The sequence below is a fragment of the Dermacentor andersoni genome, chromosome 8 (assembly GCF_023375885.2).
Source record: "Dermacentor andersoni chromosome 8, qqDerAnde1_hic_scaffold, whole genome shotgun sequence".
NCBI classification, from domain to species: Eukaryota; Metazoa; Arthropoda; class Arachnida; order Ixodida; family Ixodidae; genus Dermacentor; species Dermacentor andersoni.
In genome coordinates, this window is record NC_092821.1 from 19,356,239 (window position 1) to 19,379,950 (window position 23,712).

Below are 23,712 nucleotides of genomic sequence, written 5' to 3' on the forward strand. Positions count from 1 at the left end.
TCACTATCGGCGTCCCTGCTGCCACAATCAGCGGCTTGCTTCCGTCGTTGTCGTTACGCCCAGATTACGCGCACTGCGGCGTGTGTCCACGCCTCCATCGCCGATGTGCAGCGACGCTACCGCCGCTCGACGCTACGTGCACACCTATCGCCCTCGCTTCTGCGCGCGCACACACAGCCCTGCTCGACCATCGTTGCAAAGTACTGTGCCTACTGCTCTGGTGGTGTGCGCCGATTATTGCCTCTCTTCGAAAATTGGCTGCTCCACGCGGGGCGCTCCCCCACCCCCTCCGCTTCCTCTTTCCACATCTCCCTCGCCACTGGCCGAAGAAAGAATAACGCGGCGCAGTGAACGGTGTGTGTGTCTGGGCAAAGAACCAAAGAGATGCGCCTCTGCACCGAGAATATGCCGCGGTGCTCGATGGTGCATTTTGCGTGTGTGACTCCCGCTTGCTTGCGTTAGCGCGGACGAACACGCAACGATGGAAGCTGCCGCTCTACGCACAAGCACGCAACGTCCCCCCCACTTGTGCCTAACCGTGGTTGCTCGCATCCGGGAGTCTTTCGAGGTGCCACCCCTCCTCGGGTACAAGAGAGGGCAAGATGGGCACCTTATTACAGCCTCTGCCGGGCCTCGCTATTACGAAATGGCAGCGTCCTCGGCCTGCCTCGCTCCGGCACGTCCGATAGTTTCCCATCCATTCCGTTCTCCGTGTTTTCACTTCTTTTCTTAGGTGCTCTTTCTTTCTCGTCGACGCTGGCGGCGTCGTGTGCTCCAGGGTACGTACGCGCCAGTGCTGCGTTGTGCTCGCCCAGCGCGTAACGCCGACGTGGCTCGCAGGTGTAAACGCTACGTGGGTCATGTAGGCTGCATCCCATCGGTGGCGCCGCTGTGACCGCAAGCATAGCTGTTGCACCTTTATTTGCGCGATTTCTTGGGATGCAGCAATGATGTCAACACATGCCCCGCGTTAATTGTGGACGCGATGCGGAAACACATAACCAATGTCGACCGCTAGGTAATGTCGCAGCTCCATTTGAATTTCGTTCGACCAAAGAGGTCAAGAATTGGCAGATAGAATTCAAGGCCGCACTTTCTTTCTTCCTCTCTTCTTTCGTGCTACTTTCGCTTCGGTTACCCCAGTTTGACGCCGCTGATTTCACGGCATTTTCGACAGTTTGTGTGCGCGCAGAAGGTGACCGAAAGCTGGCGGCGGAGTTTCCATGTACTACGAATTGTAAGGTTATCATTGTTCCTACTCAACCCTACCCAACCCACCCAACCCGATTTCTTCCTGTCAGTATCATCTACCCCCCACTTTCACCCTCATCCACGGTGCGGTCTTCCCGTCTGTTAAGTTAGCGCCGATCATTTCGTTGCATCGCTTGTTGCGCGGCATTTACAAAATTTATTTCTGGCTTCTTTGTTATCCTCCAAGTTTCAGCTACAACTACTTATATATTACGCTGCGGAAGTGCAAAATACGTACCCGGCAGCCTACATTCTTTTAATGTTCGCGCTGCCTTTTCTTCTCGTCACCTCGGCGTTGAAGCGTGAAGGTTTCGAGAGCATAGCCAGCTTTCACTGCATCAGCCAGCGCCTTAGATGCCCTTCGATCTCTGCTCAGCGTCATCTTTCGGGGCTCGTAACGCGACACCGGATGAGCGGCGACGCAAAATGGCGCTGCCGCGGCTCGGCAAGCGCGGGTGCCTAGAACTGTGGCCACCCCATAAGGGAGCGACGCGACCGGAAGCGAGCCCCCGATCCATCGTGTTGGACCTGTTGTCGAGAAAAACCTCTCTCCGCTGCGAAGCGAGCTTTCGTGCCCTACGGCGACACATTGTCAACGGGGCCGATCGGAAGCAAATGGCGATTCGAGCGCGCCGCCTCATTGAACTCCGCTACTTCACCTCGCTTCGTTTGCTCGACGATCGACCGTTGTCGAACAGAATACTCGCGCACTGGCCCGCACCGGGCTCGACACAGAAGGACGCGTCGCTCTGCTACTCGAGGACGTGCAGACTGTGCGATAGACTGAGTCGTAGGGGCTGTAGCGCGCTTCGTTGCGTGCAGGCACGTGTTTAAGTCGACGTTTCTCTTTTTTTTTTTTTTTTTTTGTGGGAAGGATGAAGGAAGGTGGGGTTCTTTCGCTCGTTTTCGTGGTTGCTGGTTCGATTGCCACGGCCAGTGCAATGGGCGCGTGCTCTCGCGCAATCGAGTGTTCGTCGCCGACGGCCAACTATTACGTAGTTAATCGAGACGCACTCGCTACCGACCCATACACTATCTGCATATGTACTGATTAACGGCTCTGCTCGCCACGGAATTGCGCAGTTAAGCAACGAGCGCTGCTTAAATATCCCGACTGCAGCGAATATGAGCCTTCCATAAAGCGCATCCCTCGTTTAACCAAGCGAATAGATTTCCGGAAGCGTTCGGCTACTGGCTTACACCGACAATCACCGACGATGGTTTTCTGCACATTCCCCCCCCCCCTCTTTTTGCCTCTTCGTTTATCTCGTCTCTCTGACCACATTTCATTCCGCGTATCCCCTCTCAATCCATAGCACAAGGTAACCAGTCGGTGTTTGCAGCGGTTGTAGCTTCCCTACTTTTCCCTCCCTCCGCCCCACATATACGTACCAGCCGTCGTATGTAGCCCTGTCAGTCCCGTATTGTTGGTGAAGAAGTCTCGAACCACTGAGCTCGGAACTCGTTGCTCAAGCCCCGCAATTCGCTCACAGTATATATACCGTGCACTTCCATATTTGCTAACGTGTTCTCGGCCTGGAAGTGGGGCGTGCAAGCGTATTCGAACGCAAGCTGCAGCTAGTGCCGCATGCGGCTGCACGCTTTCTTCTCATATGCTTGCCGCAACGTTTCTTGGCGCTCCAAGCGTTTACTCTTCGAGTTTTTCGGCGATCCGAGAGTGTCGCTACGAACGCCAGGGCACTCGGTTGATTGATTGATTGATTGATTGATTGATTGATTGATTGATTGATTGATTGATTGATTGATTGATTGATTGATTGATTGAAACTTTTATTAGAAGGGATGGCCTGTGGCCTAAGATAGGGGTAAGAAGACCCTTTGCGGAATGCTGGGTGCCTCTAACGTGACGAGGGCTGTGCTGGTTTTGCCTAGCATCCTCGCCGAAAGAACTGTGCCATGCGCGGAGAAAATGTTTTCCATAAGATCCCGGTTTGTGCTACCAGGCTCAACCTGGTGTATAACAAACCGTACGGTGTTCTTTGGAGGTGCCAAGTAGGTAGTGACGTTGACAGTACCCCACTTCGGATCGGATAGCGTCTTCACTTGCCTCGAAATGTTCACAGCATGCAGCTGTTCTTTCACAATAGCCGTGATCGTCTTGCTTCGGCTGTCAGGTTTGTAGACCGCTAGCTTAGCTAAATGTGCGTCACCCACAAGTTTGTTCAGTGCAGTGGCTAGTGTGGCGCGGGAAAATGACGAAATGTTGCGCCTCTCCGTGGGCCTAATGACGACTGCATGGTATGGTAACTCTTTAAGGTACTTGAAAAACTTCAAGCAAGGACGCTACCGGGTTCGCTTGGCGACAGGTCCACTTGTTGACAGTGCGGCTTCAAAACGAGCACTCGCGGCGTTTCGTGGTTGCGCTGCTAGCATTCCGCACAAGATGGTGCAGTTCGCAGTGCGGCGCTGTTGTTACTTTCACTCGGACGCCGTGCGCTCGTTCCATGCGTCTGCTTTATCGCGGAAATGGCAATTCGGAACTTCGTAGGAGAGGCATTCCTTTTTTTGTCCTTTCTTTTTCATCAGCGAATTCAGTTTAAAACCGCTTACGTTTGCGAACTTTCTATTACGGCTTATTTCACCAAAACGGTGCTTTTTTATTCATGTTGAGTGTCAGTGAAAACGCAGCGACAGAAGTCAATTTGCGCTTGGTCGGGAGCGGGTACGCGGAGAGTGGGTTTAACACAACACGACACACGCACTTGCGGAGCAGGCGCAACGTCCGGTACGTCCTCTCTCTCTCTCTCTCTGTGTATTTTTTTTCTTCCTTTCTTTTTTCTTTTTTTTTTTTTACAGCGAAGCTGTATACCTCTACCGTCCAAGGAAATTTTCGTGTCGTAAGCAGAAAACTCGTCATACGTGGGCCGATCTCGAAGATAGTGAAATACGGCCCGAACCGCGGCCGAGGTGAAGCAGGCGTTAAGCACTCCCCACAGGTGGACCGATCCCGAAGAGAGTGCAATGCCGACCTGACCCGCGGCGGAAGTCCAGTTCGCCATTAAGGGGCCCACATACACAGCTTCTCTGGTCATCCTTCTTCACTGAGTGGAAAGGCACTGAGTTTTTCTTTCGGGCCTGGGCTGCCTGTTGCCTCTTGGAGAGCCGTAAAGCGTCGTCGACGGCTGCTGCAAAGCGGCGCCGAAACAGAGAGTGACAGATTGACGACGGGCCCTCGCAAGTGAGGCGAGAACCCCGCCGGGAGAGGGGCCGCTCCTCGCTGGAGCCCACCCCGATGGTCGCCCGGGCGCAGCGATAACAGCCGCGGGCAGGCGCCGGTGGCGGAAGTGGGCTGCTTTCGCTCGAAAACCGCGATCGAGGCCGCGCGGTGTGCCACGGCTCGGCCCTCTTCCAGGAACCGCGCACGTCCGCGGCGTGTCCGTTCGCACATCCGACGACGCTTCGGACCCACCGGGGGGCCGTCGAGAGGAGCTGTTTTGGAAGCGCGGGCGCACTGAAAGAAAGGGAGTGGCTGCGAGGTCGTGTTTCGACGGGTACGCAAGGAAGGCACGTCGTTCACGCTCTTGCCGACTCGAGCCACGCGCGTGTCGCGCTGCTTGCGCTTCAAACGCGGCGAAAAGGGGGCCGGACACACCGCTGCGAGCCTCGGACAAACAAATGCGCGCACCGGAGCCCGTTCGTCTCTCGACGGGAGGCTGGTCTCGCGTTTCAAACGCGCCCTTCACTCGCCTGTCCTTCGGTTCCTCCGCAGGCGCGGCGTACCGTGAAATCTGGGTGTTGTGCATACAGTGAAAAGTCCAGCCGAAAGTAACCATTGTCTCTGTGTCTTTCTTGGCCGTGTCACGGCTGCCACGTTAATTATGGGCCACGAAAAGTAAGACGATATGTGCACGTGGAGAGCTCCAGCCAAAAAAACGGCGCTGGTTTTTGTTTCAGTATGAGCAAGAACAAATGACGCACTTAATTACTAAAATGGCAGGTCCCTTTATTTGACTAAGCATTCGTTCTTCTTTAATCGACATCGTTCGACAAACTTAATATCTGCTTACACTTAGGAGGAACCAAAATTGTATTAATTGTTTATCATTTTACTTACCTTCTTGTGTGCTCATTGTTCTCTATTCATTCGCGCAACAATACGCCGCAGTTCACTCGTACTACATTCTTCCTTATAGTATTAAATCTTTTAGTTTAATGACAGCATTTTAAATCGTGCTAGTTCATGTATCTTGTGTAAACTACTGTGCACCGTTGGTCATGTGTCTGTATACATTTTCTGTATTTCTGGATCCGTGCTTTGTGTAAAGTTAGGCACACTTCACAGCCAGCCAAGTCGGGCACATTTCTTCCAGTTAGCTCCAACTCTCTGACAATCGCCAAGTGTCGTGGGAAATCGTTAAGCGCCATAATCTCAAGCGGGAGAGTACCGTCGCTCCGGCCCGTCGTTCGTTGTCTTAATTTTCAAAGGTTACATCCGTCCGTCCGTACATCCATCCATCGGATGGATGTACGGACAGCCCGTGGAACGCAAGCCTAGCCCTAAACTCTAATCAATCGCTGGCCGGAGCCTCATCCGGGCTCTGTAGTCTGCATAAATTGTCTGTGCAGGCGGCTGGGCACGGATGGCCCGTGGACACATTTCTCTTCCGGGTGCCGCCATTATTCGCGCTCGAGTGGTCGCCAGAGCGGGCTTGGAAGCGCCACTGCGGCGCTTTCTTCTTCGTTCACCTGTTTGCAACGTTTAAACAAAGATCGGTTGTTTTGACTCTCGAACGTAAGCAGTATAATTATAAACGTTTTGTCGCGATCGGTTAACCTGATCGATCGTTTAGTCTCTCCGATCGCCTACATATAGAATCAACGTCTACCATTTCGTTTTTCATTCACGTGGTCGCTACGCTAACTGCACCGTGACATTCGCCGCGGTGACTCACTGTCTGTGGCGTTCAGCTGCTAAACACGAGGCAGCGGATTCGACTTCCGCGTGCTGTGGCCGCTTTTGTGTGCCTGGCCGAAATTCCAAAACGCTCTGGTACCGCGCGTCAGCACCTCGCTTTTGTAAGGAAACCGGGGTGATCGCACCGGACATCGTCTGAGAATGCGAGAGAGAAAGGGCGTTCGGACAAAAAATACAGGCCTTGGGAGCTGACATGTCGTTTGAGGACTGGGTGCGACCACGGGCTCAGTTCAAAGGGACACTGCATTTGCGGGCTTCAAATCCGGGCTCGCCATAGAACCTTCGCACGCTTTTATAGTGAGCCCGCACGTAGCCCGCGATCTGCCGTCCCCTTACTCATTTCTCAAAATAGTCCTGAGCCATTCTTTAAATGCATCATTCGGATCTGACGTGCTGAAAATTAATCCGTGTCTGCCGAGCACGGCGTCTCTCGCAGACAGATTTTGCCTTGCGCTAGGAATGCCCCATGATTTTCGGCCGTGCCGTTACGCATTCGTTTAAAGGGCCCCTCACCAGGTCTAGCCATAATGAGCTGACAAGCGCAGAGCATACATTGCACGATAACAATCGTGTATGCAAAGTATTACATCGCTGCGCGCCGCGGAAAGATCTGAAATTTCAATCCGAACGTCGCTTCCCTCTTCACTCGCGGCCGCCGCGCTCCAAGCCGGAGGGTGACGTAATCGTGCCCTGCGCCTACGTAATCGTGTCCGCAGTGTGACGTCCCTCGTGGTGACACGTGACTTCGAGGATTATTCGAGACATCTGTTATCGGTGGGATCTGTTGCTTGAATTGACGAATTGAAGTTTAGAGAAATAATCAAGCACAAGAACGGAATGCCTGCGTGTTTTTTTTTGTTTTACTTCGCACCGAAGCAAGAGAGATGTACTTCCGCATCGTCTGTTTGTTCCAAAGGTCGTGCGGTCACGTGCGCAGGTACCGAATCTATAATTTTCTACCGTGTTCCAGCGCGTGATCGCGCTCTCCGATCCGCTTGTTCTGCCTCAGTATTTGTGTAGCACTGAAGTATGCCGCTAATCATGTTTCCTTGTGCACAGCGCGCAAAATTGTGCGCTGCGCGAACGAGACAAACAGCTCGCGCGCGACGCCGTTAGCGCAAGTGCGTAGCGCGCGCAATAAAAAAAAACAGAGTAAGCGAGGAGCAAAAAAAAAAAAAAAAAGACGGCGGGGCCTGTGACGTATTTGTCACGCGATACTCGAGGTCCGGTAGTGGAGAACGCAGGGAAGGAATTTCGCTTGCGTAGGCTAGACGGGGCGAGTGGAGAGAACGTCTTGCTTGACAGTGGAGCCCGCCTGCTGAAATCATGGGTTCGCGGCACTTAAATATTTCTATCTCTGCTATTAATGAGCCGATTTAAAAATTTTTCCGGCAGAATGCTCCCCAGAGGACACGTAACAACTTCCATCGTATAACCAAAATTTGCTATGGGGCCTGGTCAGGGGCCCTTAATGCGAAGTATTCTTTCTGAACTTGATGCGTTTTGAGTGCATCCATCGCATAGCAGTGCATCCATCGCATAGATATAGCATCCTTGCTCCGTCCTGATGCCGTTGTGTTTGTTTCTTCAACTCAATATATATCAGAATAGCCATGGGGCGGCATGACATCCATGCATACATAACATGAATTACATGTCATGACATCAGTGACATGACATATTTATCATGGCATGTATGTATGACATAAATGGTATGTATGACATTTAGAAATGTCATGTGCGTCATGACATGAATGACAAGACATACAAGCGCATGTCATATGCCATGACTTCACATACTTATCGTGGCATGTATGTCATAAGTGGTAGAAAGACATGATGCTGTCACTGTCGATCCATTAACTCGATATATATTTGGTTGAATGACATGACATAAACGTCATCACATGAGTGACATGCGTTTCATGACGTGAATGCCATGATTTACATGACAAGACATGCATGCGCATGTAATTCTTGTCATGTCATGCACGCATGTCTCGTCGCACATATCCCGATACATATCGACTTAAAGAAATGACCACGATGCCATCACCTCATGCCATTTGTAATGCATCACAACCAGGTCACGAAACGCATCTTATGTCATTCATGTGAAACATGTCGTATCATTTCATTCAAGTCAGGGATATACTGATATATAGTTTTTCATTATCATTTTCTTACCTTAAAGACGCCTCCCGGGGCTGTTACATGAGGGGTGGGGAATACGCAAGCACGTTAGAAATGCTTGTTAGAAAAATATATAACTTATTAAAGAATGAACGTGTCATGAGTGTCAATCACGTAACGAATGTCATAAATGAGATTACTATTGAATGACACGCATTTGTGACGTTAATGACATGTCATGTCATGTACGTCATAAAATTATTGGCATGAATGCCGTGGCCGTATGTCAAGCCATGACACGAGTCCCATGAATGCCATGACATACGTGCATGCATGCACGACATGACATTACCATGACAAGTACTACTGCCGGCCCTGTGGACCAAGTTGTCTACAAACCTGAGCCGACGCCTGGCGTGCTCGTGACGGCGCGATGGTTGTTGCATCGTCATTCCGGCTTCCTAATCCGACTCTCGCGCCTGATTCTCTCCTTACTAGCCGCGCTCGAGTCCGGTGGCACGCGTAAGAAGATCCCGGCAGCCGAACACCGGCTGGTGGTTGCATCCGTTCAAACAGAGTTTGAAAAGCAAGTTTCCCACGAGCGTTCATTTCCGAGCAGACGTTCACGGCCTTTCTCCTCGTTAGCCGGCCGCGTGCTCGTTCCTGGCGCACACACTGTCCGAGTACGACAGCACTGCATCGGATTCCACTATGCCAGCGTCACGACGGCTCGGCCAAGGCGGTCTGTGCACCACGCCGCTGCTCCGGATGTTTACAAGAGGACACTTTGGCGCACTGGTTGTGCCAAAGTTTCGCCGCCCGGTCACCCGTTTCTGTCCTCCAAGTGATACCGCGTGCTGCCGTCATTGGGCATTTAGTTCCTGCGTTTCTTGCCCATCTCGCACTTGCCTGCCTCTATTCTACATGAATTCGATCGTTCGTAGAAAACAGGAAGTAGTCGTTACCGTAGTCATCGTCTCGCTGCTGTCGTCACCCACGCGTACTCGCGTTAATTCGAGTTCACTGTACACGAGTCGCACACACAAATAGTGGATTTTCACAAACACGTTCGTCAAACTGGTAGCGATTTTCGGAACGCTAAACACTACACGGCCAGCTGCCTGCAAAATGCTTCGCATAACGTCGATTCCCACGGTGGGTGGGATCTGCAGAATTCTTTTTTCATCGCTTCGTAACGAAGCGACTTTCGCAATATTTTAAGGCTTTCGACTGCCAGCGGGGTTCTCGTTCGAACGGGTCACGCCTGCCGGGAGTTTCACAACGGGGCGCCACAGAATACGGCTAAATGTTCTCTTTGTTCCGAGAAAAGGCTTTCAGTCATTCGCGACGTAATTCAGTGGCGCCGGTTTCACCCGTCCGCCCTCAGGTTCAAGGACGCGTCGCCGCCCCTTGTGTGACACGCGGGCGCTGCTGCGCCAATGTACGTGGCCCAAGCAGGTGTCGCGGACACCTGTCTCCGTGCTGGGACGGCGGGCGAGAACGGTACAAGATTTCGTCTAATATTGATTTGTCGTTTATGTATGCCTAAGTTGTCTCGGATCGAGGAAGCTACAGGTCAACTGCGCGGCGAGGGCGTCCCGCCACCCGTGCGCTGCTCGGCAAGCGACAAGTGTGCGCACAGAGAAGGGCTGCAAGGAAAGCGAACAACAGTTACGCACTTGTTAATCACCACGTACCGACGGCTACAGCTTGTGGGCAGTTAGATGCTTTGTATCAGCCTTCCTGGAAACCCGTCGCGGTAACTCGGCCGCCACTGCCGGCCACCGCTCTTTCGATGACGACGAAATGCAAAAAAAGCTCGGGCAGTTAGGTGCAGCGTTTGACCGCGTGGACAAATTTATGCCCAGGTCCTCCTCTAACATAGGGTGGCCCTTATACCCTACCGTGTGCTTTCTGGGCGTTAATTAAACCCCGCAACAGAAAGAAGAAGAAATCTTGCTGCGATCTAGAACGTTTTTGGAGCTTCATGTTAACACATCGTACTCGCGGTTTTGACTGAATTCAGATTTTGGCTGCCGTTGTTGTTTTCTTCGAGGGCTTTTCGACCCAACAGGTCGCGGGTTTTAAGATATGCCGATTGAATGTGTTTAGTGTCATAAATCGATGTCAATAATCTTGCTCACTTCATTGTGCTTTTTGCGTTCCTTCTCCAATATGATCACTAATCTTCGTATGGTAACTTGCTTTGCTGCTACAGCGGGCCGCGCGACGAGTCGCAGCATTGTAGAGCACCGAGCGAGCCGCAGCGAGAGCCAAAACGACACGATGTCCTGCCCCCACGTGACCACACTCTCCACCATGACGTCACAACGCACATACCCTTTGTGAAGCGAAACTGAAACTGGTTTATTTCGAAAGCTATATAGTAATTTGTGTAGGGCGCTTTGACGCTTCCAGTGATTTTTCTAGTGTTTCTAGTATGAGCCAATTTGAGTAAAAAAAAAGGAGAAATTCAGAATTTAATTTCATTAGTGCTCTAAAACCCAGACAGGCCCTGTAGTAACGCCTCCCACGATGATAGTACTTCTTTTCGAAAGTAATGGCCTCCTCACCGGCTACTAAGATAACGGCGAGCTGCGATAACGTCTGTCTCTAAAAAACAATAAAGGCTGCTGTAGACGCTTACTTCGAGAAGCTGTTCGCCACAGCTGGTTTTGTAGTGTCCGATGCATCGGGTCTTTCTCCTTTCTTTTTTAGAAGTGAGATGGAAGCGGGGAGGGCGTCGCATTTTGCCGAATTTCTGCGTCAACCTCGGGCACCTTTCGGAACCTAACTCACGCATCTTCGAGGCGGAAAACAACTCGTTCCATGAGTGCTCGGCTCGCTCTGACCAAGAAGCAAAAGGCGCATTTACCGCGTCTTTTCCATCGCATCTTCCTGTGATTTCGCCTTAGTGTCTGGTTTCTGCTTGTAGCGTAGGTAATGACCCGCCAGGCCCTAAGATTCCACCCTGCAGCCCCTCGAAGAAAATAAAAAGGGGTCTAAATGAGAAAAATTAGGAGTCACAACTCGTAATCCTAGAGTCGGGGACGCTGCAGGAGCAGTAGAGGGCATCCAGCGGGTACCCACTCAGAAAAAGAGCCACTGCTGCGAGCCACCACCCGGCACCGTTAGCTTTTACGGTCTTGCGTAAGAGGCCTGGCAGTGTCCACGGGGCCGAAACAAAACGAGCATCAGCAACTGGTCCTCGTGACGAAACGGCGGCGATGATTAAACGATCGCCTGCGGGCGCCTCTCGCACTTCGATGCTCCGTCCGTTTGCGCGTCAATACTTTTTCCTGCGGCCGCACGTTTCGCCCGGCCTCGACGCGCTCGGCCGCCTTCCCTGCACGTGCGCCCCGAACAGTGCCTTTCAGAGAGAGCTTGGTGGCGCCCTCTACCGCCGGCTTCTTGCGAGCGGCCACACCGCGGGCACTCCTCGAAAACCGGATTCCCGGTGGCTTCTGCCGCCGTCCCGAACACCGGCTCCGCCGTCGGGGCTTTCAGCCTGTGACCCTTGCATTCTGTATTTCTGGGCCTCTCACCTTTTCTTTCTTTTGGCATTTTTTCTTTTTGGCTGTAACATTGGAGTCCGCTACTTCACCTTTTTGCTCTCTTTCACTTCTTTTTATCCTCGCTACATTGATCATTGTTGCCTGTGCTTTTCTTTTGAAGTATGTGCCTTTCTTAGATCCTTCCATCGTGTTCGGTTCCCCCTCTCCTCCGGTAGAGCTCGTGCGGCCCCCTACTGGTCCCCTCTCCGGCTTCTGCCTCAGCCATGACGGCATAGGTTGGTTCAGATCAAAGCTTCTCTGACCAGAGAGTCGATTCATAAAGGGCTCCTTCGCTTTCGGCTTTCTCCTCGCCCTTCAACGCCGCCCTCCGCAGTGGTGCGCCAACGTAACTGCTCCGAGAGCCCATCTCAACCTTCTCGGTGCCCCTTGCTCCCACCGTGTCGGCACGGGTGGTGGTGCCTTTGGCAGGTTGACCTTTCAACTCCCTCTCTCTACTCCCACGAACGCACGCGCACGCACTCACCGATACACAAAAGCCCACATCATTCCCAACAGAGCTCTTCTTGCCGGCCGGTTTGGTTGTTCTGTTAAGCCAATGTCGCCTTCAACACCGCTTTTCTTTTTTTCTTTTTCGTTTCGCCCCAGAAGGGCATTGCGCTCCCACTAGCGCTCGGGGTGGTCATGGTCGGAGCTTGAATGGAGACGGCGGTCTGCCACAACACACCTTCGTGGTCCAGGTGTGGCTACGGCGCGACGCTTCAAAGCGTAAAACATAGAACTGTTCCTTGACAGGAGCCGTGGCTCGGACCACCAGGACGCCGGCGCGTGGCCGCACGTGTGGCATGCTCTACGTTTATCCTGTGTGGATCGAAACGCGATCCCGTTCGCAAACGCCGCAACCGGCCACTCTCTATTGGCCACTACACTTTACTCGTCAAGAGATTGCCGTTGTAACTCCATCGCAATGTCATTCGGCAGCTGCGATGTCCCGCGATCGCGCTTTCTACAGCGCCACTGGCTTCGTTTACTCCATCTCGACACGAGCGAGTCGAGCTTACTCAGTTAGACCGAGGAGCCGAATGGGCTCCGAAACGTCGGGCTAATAAAATTCAGTTATTTGGTTGGAATCAGTCTGAAAGACCTAATCACATTTCCCAACCAGACAGGCAATTCTGTCGAAATGTTTAGCTTCAGTTCAACCCGAACGCGTTTTTTGCCAGGTGGGTTGATCGCTTGGCAAGGTCATTGCAGGCGGGCTGCCAGACCTCGCCTCGACGCAAGCTTGTTAGCTTTTACATGAACCCGGCGAACCGTTTTCGACCCGACACGATCACTCTTCCCTACTTAGTCGGGCTCATCGTGGACTCTGTTCCACATAACGTACTGTGGCTTCTTACGCATTGACACGTTATTTTCTCCCTCTTCCGAAATGCCGTTGGCGCTGTGTTGTGGTGGAAATAGCACAAGTCAATCCTTGTCAATCCCTTCCCTTAATTTTTAAAAATTTATTTGTGATCATTTAACAGTTAAAAATAATGATGACTGTCTTACTTTGTGTCCCGCATGAGCACTTAATTACATCTGACGCTACTTTCCCTGCTGGAGACGCGAGCCTGATCATTGCCCTTCCCCCGTTACATATTGCACAGAACTTTATGCAGGCTAACCTTAAAAGCGGTGTACTTTCCTACGCATTTCAAGAGAACAATGACGGCTCTCGTTTTGGACTGTCCACATAGTGGGACTTTGGTACAGGCCTCCCCAAGAAAACGGCACGCCTATAATCATGATCTGTCAAAGAAAGTTATGTTTGGTAAGTGTTTGGTTCTCTGAGCCTATACCGTGGGCGATTCCCCTTCCTGCTGACGGGTGATTTAGAATTCGATTGCATGAGCGCCAATGCCGTGAACTTCGTACGCGTCAAAATGACACTCGAACGAGCCCAGAGTACGACGATGCAGCAGCAAGCCTTCACGCAGCTCTTATGCCGAGCTTGACAGCGTCAAGAAACGCTCGTATTTTCCCGCTTCGCGACGAAGTGCTGTCTTTCGACCAAATAGCGATGGCTCGCAACGCTTCGTATTTCGGCGTCCCAATTTCGCCCCAATTTCGGCGTCCAGATGTTCGAGGCAGTCATTTCGCGCAGTTTCTTCCGACAATGGACGTCCGGGCACGAGACGCGCCTTCTTCCAATCTGAGGAGAAGCGTGGATTCGGTTTCCACAAAAGCGGGCAGGATTAATGAATCTCGGAGCGCGCGCGTGCTCTCTGGCCCGCGTCGAGTGGGGAGGGGATTAGCAGCCAGCCAACACTCCGGCAGCGCCGACAGCTCCTCGAGGAGCGAGTGCGGGATGCGTAACCGAGGCGGCATTCCTGGGCCCCTTCCTTCTCGGGGAGGCAAACCGCCGCCGCCAATCTGCCGAATATACGCCGCCGCATTCTCGGCGCTCCTTTATACATTCCCCCCACCGAATCGCGTACACTGATCCTTGGGCCGTTGTTCGCACGCACCGTTTATTTCTTTCTTTTTTGTCGTCGGTTGCTTCCAGTGGTGGGTGTCTTGCAAAGGTGCCCTCCGGCGTGTTCCTTCTCGCCTCTTTGCGCTCGGGGGCCCTCGAGGAAACACCGAAGAAGCGAGCTAGCTCGACCTGGGCTGGATTGTGCGAGGTATGTGTAATTTGTTGAGGCGTACCCTCTCCCCTTCGGCTGCTGCCGGTGGTGCTCGTAAGCCAGGAGCGTTGCCCCTGGTGGAAGCCAGGCAGACTACCGGCGCCGCCTTCGCCGCCTCGTGGCGAACGAGCGGCCGTGTTCCACGTTCGGTTCAAGGTTTCCGGCTTCAGTTTGGTGGAGGTTCGTTTGGTTCGTAAGCACCTGAGGACACCCAGCAAAGCCGCAATAACATTGAAGGGTCGTTATAAGTAGAGAACAACGGAGGACGTAAACGTCGATGGCAATAGCGGAGAGACTACGCGAAGGATATGTATTCAAATCTGCTCTAGTGCAACTACGTGTGCGTGTCTACGTGCTGGATTATGCGTCTATGCAGCGTCGCATTAAATGCCTCGTTGAACTTTCCTCATTTACTGCGCAAGCATGACGTGAGAGTTCTTTTAACGCTGGTGATTATCCATGTCATTCTTTTTGCAAACTGTCTCACGTTCGATTTAGACAGGTCAAAAGATTTAAGCATATTGCCATGACCATTCGACCTTGATCCGGGACCCCACAGTGATCGAGAAATCACGGCTTGCGGCCAGTTACAGCGCTGCCTTCAAGCCGCCTAGCAACACCATGTCTGTCACTATGTGAACTATGATGCTGCCAGGCAGACTTTCTATGTATGGCAACCTATTTCTATGGAGGCTGCATGCAAACCTGCCGGCTTTCCTAGCATTGGGTACCCGTTAAGTAATTCCGTGTACAGCGTGTCTATGGCCACTTCTCCAAAAGGACTTCTTGGGCAAGTTGGTGCTTAGATTTACTAGGTATACTTGATTGTGGCACCTGATTGGCACTTCACTGTCGCCTTTCTTTCTCTCCCTTTTCCATGAAAGGTATTTCGCGCCACAATCAAGTATACCTAGGAAATGGCCACTGCCGTCGTTTAGCACGTTAAATGCTACGAAAGCCCTCTCGAAAATTAAAACGTGTCAGATAACAGAGCAGCTTGGCAGTGCCGCTAAGTATTTAAAAAAAATTTCGTTCTCAGAGCCTTGGCGTTATGGGCTAACTGGCTCGTGTGTCCTTTGCAAAGCGCGCTGTGTGGTAAATGGGAACTTGACGAGGATACCGCTTCTCGTTTTAATGTATGGGGTGCGAGGCCACAATCGTGACGTGAGCTGTCCGATTTCCAAGGCCTGCGATGATGGTGTGAGCTCTGCACATCGCGTGCGACGGTGTACAAGGACACGCATAGCTGTTGCAACGCGTAGTAGTATGTACAACTCGATTTCGCTGTGATGGGACACTTGAGGGGAAGCTCCAGACAGAGCAAGCTCACGCTACGCGAACCGTCAGCTTGTAGCGCTTCAATTAATCAATGAATCAATCGATCAAATCAGTGTTGTTCTCCAGTGTGCAGGCTGGGTGGTCGTTCTGGGTGGGTCACATTGCTGTGCCGCATTTTTGAGAAACTCTGTATGGTGTATAGCTCTCTCTCTCTCTCTTTGATTTACGCGTGAACATATATTCCGCACTTTTGCTCAAGACAACCCAATACTGGTGGCTTACGTTTTCTGTAACGCGTTCGTGTGCACCAGCCGAACGGCAAGAGACGACGGCACGACGACGACCTGGCAATGGTTATTATCGGTCAATGCCCCATAGTAGGTATTGTCGCGTTGCCGCGTGCTTCGGCAGCCACTGAGGTCTACAGCCAGTTCTTGAAGGCACGCAGGAAGCCCCCGGCGTTTGTTCACAGCCTTTTACGTAATGTAAGCCCCGTTCGTGCGTGGAAGCCCCTTGACCCGCAGTGGTGGCGTAGTGGCCTTGGCGTTGCGCTGCCAAGCCTGAGGGCGCGGGATCTATTCTCAGCCGCGGCGGCCGCATTTCGATGGGGGCCAGTCGCAAAAACCCCCGCGTGGTCTGTCCTGAGTCCCCGACTACGCCGTGCCTCATAAACAGATCGTGTTTTTTGGCACGTAAAACCCCCGAATTTAATTTAACATAAGGCCCATGTCGTCATGCCACGTAGCTCCCGCGGACACGGATACAGGAGACGCATTGCAATACGTGCGCGCGTTGCGAACAGTGCGTAAGCAATTGTGAGTCGAGGTATGAGCCACGAGCTCAGAGGACGACAGCAACGACACAACAAAGACGATAACGTCGTTACGGAGACAGCGGCACAACGACGACACGTGTAATGCTCAATCGTTAAGTGATCAACGGTGGTGGAACAGGAGAGCCTCCATCATCTGCGTGTACCCTTCTATTGTTTTAACTGGTTCAGTTTTACGCAACTGCGTCGCGCTGATACTCGGCTCCCTAGGGCGTCACTGCTTTACGCTGTGAAAGCGAATAGTGACGAAACGAACTGAGAAGAACCTTCTGACCGCGTGCCGAACCGACGATCCCTACATGTTGATGCCCTCCTGGTCGTGCTGGTTGACTCGGCGGCCATGCGAGCTGCCGTGCCTTTCTCCAGCCATGGTGTTGCAGCGCTGCCCTCCACCATTGTCCACACGTCGAGCGACACGTGACGGCCTCCGCTGCGCGCTCGGGCGGATGATCCGGAAGCTGTCGGCGTCGCAGGCACGAGAGCCTCATTGCACGTCCGCTTGCTGGCGCGGCAGCACGCCTGAACTTGCGAGCTTTGCTGCTTTCTTTCGCAGCTTGGCCTATCTCTTATCAGGCCGGCTGTCTCCCGCGGAGACCGTGACGGCCGTGATTGACGCGCCAAAGCGTGGCCCCATCTCGTTTGGCGAGATGAGGGCGCCTCTCGGAGTTGCGCCAACTTGACCGCAGAGGCCTCCCATCAAAGAGCCCGACGGGCGTCCGCGCAATCTCGGCGGATTGCTAAACAGTGCCATCGCGAGGGCCCTTCCCGAGACTCGTGAAAGGTCTGCGCACCTCCCATTTCTCCACCGCACACACAGATGGCGACAGGAGGGCTCGATTCCTGCCACAGCGCCTGTTGGTGACCAGGCCTGTCACCTGGGTGGGCCGTTTCCTCTTAGCGGTGATCTGTTTACTATATTGCTGTTACACTACTTAGCTATTTCAGTGGTCGTCGCTGCAGTGTACGAAAAGTGCATACATACATACATATATATATATATATATATATATATATATATATATATATATATATATATATATAGTGAAGAAGAACGTGCGGTCTGGCAGCTACCGCAGCATAAGTTAGCGGAGCAGCCGCAAGAGGCTGCGGAGGAGCCTCTTGCGGCAGCTCCGGTAGTCCGTGAGCGACTTCTCCTTGAATGACGTTGCGCAGAGCAACTGGCAAAGGACTATAGCAGGCATCTGGGTGAAGGGTACCAGGGACAGCCGTCGTGCGACTTCTTCGCGGACAAAGGCCTTGATCTGCGTGATCAACGACGCCTGGTCGGAACCAATGGCCAGGCTGGAGATCGACGCATCGGTTGTAGGAGTAGGCCTCTTCAAAGCTCGCTGTTTGCTTAGCTCGTCGTAGCTCTGACAGAGGGTGATAACGTCGGCAACAGTGTTCGGGTTCTTGGCCAGTAGCATTTGCGAAGCATCATCATCAATTCCTTTCACGATGTGCTTAATCCGGTCCGCTTCCGACATGGTGGCATTGGCGCGTTTACATAGATCGACATCCTCTATGTAACTGGTGAATGTTTCTCACCCGTGTCCTGTGCGCGAGTGTGCAAACGCTGCTCGGCTCGGAGTTTGCGGACGGCGAGACGGTTAAAAAAATCCGCCTTGAACGTAGACCACGTACGGAAATCCGCCTCATGGTTCTTGAACCAGAGGTTGGTCACGCCCGCGAGATAGAAAACGACGTTTGTTAGCTTGGTCGAGCCATCCCATTTGTTATAAGCGCTCACCCGCTCGTAGGACGCAAGCCAATCTTCAACGTCGTTGTCGTCCGTCCCGCTGAATATGGTAGGATCCCGCTGGCGAATAGCGCCAGCGCAGAGAACAGGCGGCGATGGGAGCGTCTGCTGGTCGGCGTCTGGCATGGCGGAAGGTAGCGTCCGAGTGCGGAGTTCCAGGATGGTACAGGTGAAACGTACCCAGGACCTCCACCAATTATAAAGGAGTCTTACTACACGACGGGCCGATGACGGGTAGAGCGCTTCACCGAGCACAGTCTCTGCTGCACGCGATGCTGTTGGCAATCCTGCTGCCTACGTCCACGCGTTCTTCTTCATTATACAACACACACACACACACACACACACACACACACACACACACACACACACACACACACACACACACACACACACACACACACACACACACACACACACACACACACACACACACACACACACACACACACACACACACACACACGCACACACACACACACACACGCACACACACAAACACACACACACACGCGCACACACGCACACACACACGCACGCACGCACGCACGCACGCACACACACACACACACACACACACATCGAAGTAGGACTGCCTTTCAATTGCTCGACATTTGACAAAAGAAGCAATGCGTTAATGTTCGACTTAGCATGAATTAACTACCTCTGAAGGGGTTTGGGGCGATGTGGCTGAGTTGCCCCCTAAAAAACAGAAAAGCAAAATACAGCTATAATCTGCAAGCATCCAAGCCACTTGACACGATAGAAAGCCAAAGCTCACAACATGAGAATCGGGATGACTCATGCATAAGTGAACCGTCGCTGATTTTTCACGAAAAGAATTTCACTACACTTGCGTCTATCTTGACTGTGGCATTTTACTGCGTCATTCGTGTTTGCCCTGTGTCCTATACACGTATGTGCGGTTTCTGCTTTTTCTTGTTTTCCACCATTATTTTCTTTATATGTGCGTGATATTTTCTTTCAAAAAGCATTTGAGAGACAGCCCCGCGTCGTCGATTTTGCTTTGGACACGGTTAGTTTGCCCTGTGTCACACATTCAAAATGAACACTAACCAACTCGGATACCTCGCCATCTCGCTCCACATTTGCCCTATGCATCGCGGTTCCTGCGCGTCAGAGCCGAGTATTTCTAATATAATAATATTTATAATATTTCTAATATCCGCATCCTCGGCAAAAACAAAGATGCCTTGGCGCGTGAGGTAGCGTAGGCATATTACATCGCCAGCAGAGGAGATATTTGCATCAGCGATGCGGTTCTGAGCAAGCAGTGAACAACAAGTATTAGCGTGTGTGCTACGATAAGTGTGCATTTGCCTATTCATGTTCCACTGCTATCAATAGTCTGTCTGCGCACGCTGGTACCATCCTTAAAAAGTTGGGCCTGCTTGTCTGAATAAATTTATAATTGTGAGTGACGCACTTTCTTGTCCCATCGCTCCTTTTTCATCTTTTCGCGTCTTTTCCATCCCCAAATTTTGTCTAATAATTAGTAGGAAGAGTGTCTTCTTTTTTTTATGTGTATGCTGGAGAGCTAGCCTAGCATCAAGCTTGATGCCAACGGAACAGCGGGCGTCACCCTATAGGGTGACGCCCGCTGCTCCTTTTCCTTTAGGCAAACAGTACTTATAAACCGAAAAATTGGCCGCTACAGCAAAAAACAGAAAAGAACGAGAAAAATAAAAATGGACAGTACGTAACAAAGATAGGCCGGCTAAAATTGGTGGTCTTGTTGTGTCCGGCGTTGGTCATCAAAATTGAGTAACCACCATAACTCATCAAATGCAACCAGCCAGCGTCCTGTCCCGAGACGCGCAGGTGTTCGTTGTGGACTGTATCCTGGCTTAGTGTATTTCTGCGCCGGCTTAAGTAATTAATTCTTGAACGTACCATGCTGGCTTCCGAGCTTCCGTTAGTCCCTTCGTCGCAAAACAATTCGATCGCGTCTCTTCCCCTTTGTTTACTCAGGTACGTGTTCCAGCTCGCGACTCGCGTTGCATTGATACCTTATTTGTGCGTACCGGCGGATTAATGTGCAGAAATGTCCGTAGTGTTTCTGGTTTACTCGCCCGTTCACTTCAGTACAGCGACCTGTAACAAATCTCTAACAGCGTAATCAGGTTCCATAAACCTGTCCTGCGAACATGCTATCAACAGCGTTGCACACTAGATGCGAAGCAGCGAACCACTTCTGACAAAACTACCGGCGTCAGCACGGATGCATGACCGAATTGTAACGCGATAGCGTTAAGGAGCCCGTGCCGCGTTTGTTTATTTCAACAAGAGACGATATAAACACGGCGTCACAATCACGGCACAATTCCACCAGGACGATAACATATGCAAAAAAAAAAACGAAGCGTTGTACACACGGCACGTTTTCAAAGTATTGTCCGAGTCCTCACTGTCATATAACCACATAGACCCATGGAACGCACAAAATTCGGTGTTGGCGTCCCGTGACGTCGGACGTCTTTTCGGCAAAAACATTTTCGACCGACCCATACCCAGGCCTTAAATGCGACGCAAGGAATTGACTGAACTAATTGAATTTCTCAAGCTAAAATACGGCGAAAAATCGTGAAGTACGACTTACACACAACCTACAGACATTGTATACAGCTCTCAGATTCTAATTTGAGTATAGGAGAAAACATAACTCTGTTGAGCGAAAACTCAAACCCGTTTCCAGCGTTTCTACAATACATAGACCGGAGACGGCGTCCGCCATTTGCGCTCGCCGGCGCGTAAATATCTCGAAGTCCACGGAGCGGCGCGCCCGCTTCCTTGAAGCACTTCCAGATGGCGCACGCCTCCGTCGCATCGCGGCCCATGCAAGAGGCTGCGTTTCTGCCAGAAAGCCTGTCTTCGTGCATAGCGTTCGCCGCGAGCGTTTCCCGGTATAAACATTACGGTTACATACGGTGCAGTTGCCGGTAAGCTTAAGAATCAGTCAGGGATCTTTGAATGCTCTCGCGTTCCACTCTTAAAGGCGAAGCTTAAGCGTCCTCCAATTTTTTTTTTACCTTTGTGCACCAAGGATCTGTATTGGTAATGACGCACGTTCCAATCGAACTGCGTGCTTTGGACAATACTTGCTTTCAAACAGGCTACCTGTAGAACCTGCTGTCGAAGGGTCAACTGCGTATATAAGCGGGCTCACTTTGTGTTTATTGCGCAGGCGTTATCAGTGCTCACAAAGAAAATAAAAACTGGAGCGTTTTCAGTGTGCAGTCCCTGAGTTTACGTGCTTGATGTCGGTTTGATGTTTGCACCTTGTGCAGGGTCACTTCATCGAGGTGCAAGTGACCGACGGTGCCCTGTACAGGACCAAGATTCATTGCTACTTCCTAGATCAGGTGGGTATATATAATGCGTCGCTTAGCTCGTGTCCGCAAGCATCGCGTATCTGAGAGCATTATACATCCTGTGTATATTCTCTCTCGCTTCTCTACCTCGCTTCTCTACCTCGCTTCTCGTTTGTAGGTCATCTGTATGTGTTTTCGAGGTGACGAGACTCCGGACACTATTTCTTGTATTTTTTTTTCACATTCTTCTGTAGCAGTGGGAACAGCAGTGAATGGTCGTGTTCTATTTGTGTCATTGTTGCGCCTTGTTATTTGAGATTTGCCTTATTGTTCTTGGCTTCCCCTTTCCTTATTCTCTTCTTCCTATGTTTCCTTTCCATGTTTCTGCATCCCTCTTTTCTGAAGAGCAAGGAGGCTGTATGCCCTTTCCGGTGGCAGTTGCCAGCCTGCTTCTTCTTTTCTTTTGCAGTTTTTCAAGTGTATACACACGTTTTCAAACTAAATAAGAATAACAGTAACAGTTACTCGCGTGATCTCTGTAACCGCAGACGCGGGTGGTGCGGCCGCTTCCCAACGAGAAGAACTACCACATCTTCTACCAGATGCTCGCCGGCCTCAACCAGGAGGAGAGGGGTACGTGTCGGCGCTCTGCGCGACGTTCGCGACTCGACCCTCTGCGTTTTCTTTCTTTTGTTTTCTTTTTTTTTATAGGGGGGGGGGGGAGCGTCAGCATGGTTATTGGGTCTGTCGACGTGCCTGTTTAAAACGTGCTGGAGGTATTAATCATCACCACGTCGGGGCAGAAAAAGCCACCAAGGAAGGTAAATCCATTTGTCCTGACTAGCGGTGACCTCGCAATAGGGTCTCGGGTCTGGCACATTTGTGGAAAGACTCTGTAGTGATTTAGAGACGGCACGTGTCAATTGGAGTTAGCTGGGGGGGGGGGGGGGGGGCTCTGTCTTGCTGTATGATAATGATCATGACTAACAGCTAGCAGAAGCAAACTTTCCGTTCTTCGTGGGTCGCACTTGAGTTTCTCTTTTAAGGTCACCACAGAAAAAAACGTCCACTCGATTTGATAGGTTAGCGTGTAGAAAGAGTGAATGCGCCGCCACTGCTGGGAATGAAGCTTCTGGAAATTAGGAAACAACACAAGCGTAAGCGCATTGGGTGCTATATACCGCTTTGAAAATGCAGTACCCGCAGCGCCCCCCAGTTTATAACACCATGACATCGATTTGTTGAGGCTAGATAACCGTATTGTTTGTTAGCAAACTACACGGTCATTTGAATAATGAAAAGGAAGTCATGTACAACCCGACCGCCATTCTTCCGCAGGGGAACTCATTTGATGCTAACCCTTAATAATATCGTGTCGTTCCCAACGCTCTTTGCACTTGGTACCGCCCTCGAATTCACCACGATTCGCAGCCGATGATGAACCTGTTTTATTAATCACAACGGATCGACGGTCTTGGGACGGATCGACGGTCTTGAGTGGCCACTGGTTTAAGACTGCAAGCACTGACCTTTCTTGTGGAAAAGAAGTGCCAGAATCGTTCGTATTCCTGTAGAATACATTGTGCAGCTCCTTGGGTAAATTTTTCATTGTTGCCTCGCCTTGTGCTTTTGCTTTCCTACCGTGCTCGTCGTGGTCATTTTCGTCTTCTGGTGTAAGCCTGTATACTGCTTAGGAATACACTGCGGAGAGGTTCGTACAAGATTCCCCCATTCACTGTCGCCTACCCGTCTTTCACGTGCCTCACTGCAGGCAAGTTGCACCTGGACGGGTACTCGGTGCAGAACCTGCGCTACCTGAGCCGCGGTGACGTCAGCCAGAACGAGGCGCAGGACGCGACGCGCTTTGAAGCCTGGAAGGTGAGAGACACCAGGCGGAACGCGCGCTCGCTTGCGTTATCGTTCACCTTCTGGGTTGTGTTCAAATTCTGGGTATCCAATTAGCTTGCCTAGTCCTCCACTGCGAGTCTCTAAACGCAATATTTTCAT

General features: G+C 51.6%; 1 protein-coding gene across 3 annotated transcripts in view; it reads left to right on the forward strand.

Annotated features, from left to right (window-relative positions):
* The window catches only part of dachs (unconventional myosin-IXb-like dachs), a 205,287-nt gene that overhangs the window by 139,854 nt on the left and 41,721 nt on the right, over positions 1 to 23,712 (forward strand). For all 3 annotated transcript variants that reach the window (XM_050174498.3, XM_055068261.2, XM_050174497.3), the window contains 3 exons: positions 21,682 to 21,756; positions 22,254 to 22,338; positions 23,477 to 23,583. In XM_050174498.3, coding sequence (XP_050030455.2) covers positions 21,682 to 21,756; positions 22,254 to 22,338; positions 23,477 to 23,583 — 267 coding nt within the window. The remainder of the gene's footprint in view (positions 1 to 21,681; positions 21,757 to 22,253; positions 22,339 to 23,476; positions 23,584 to 23,712) is intronic.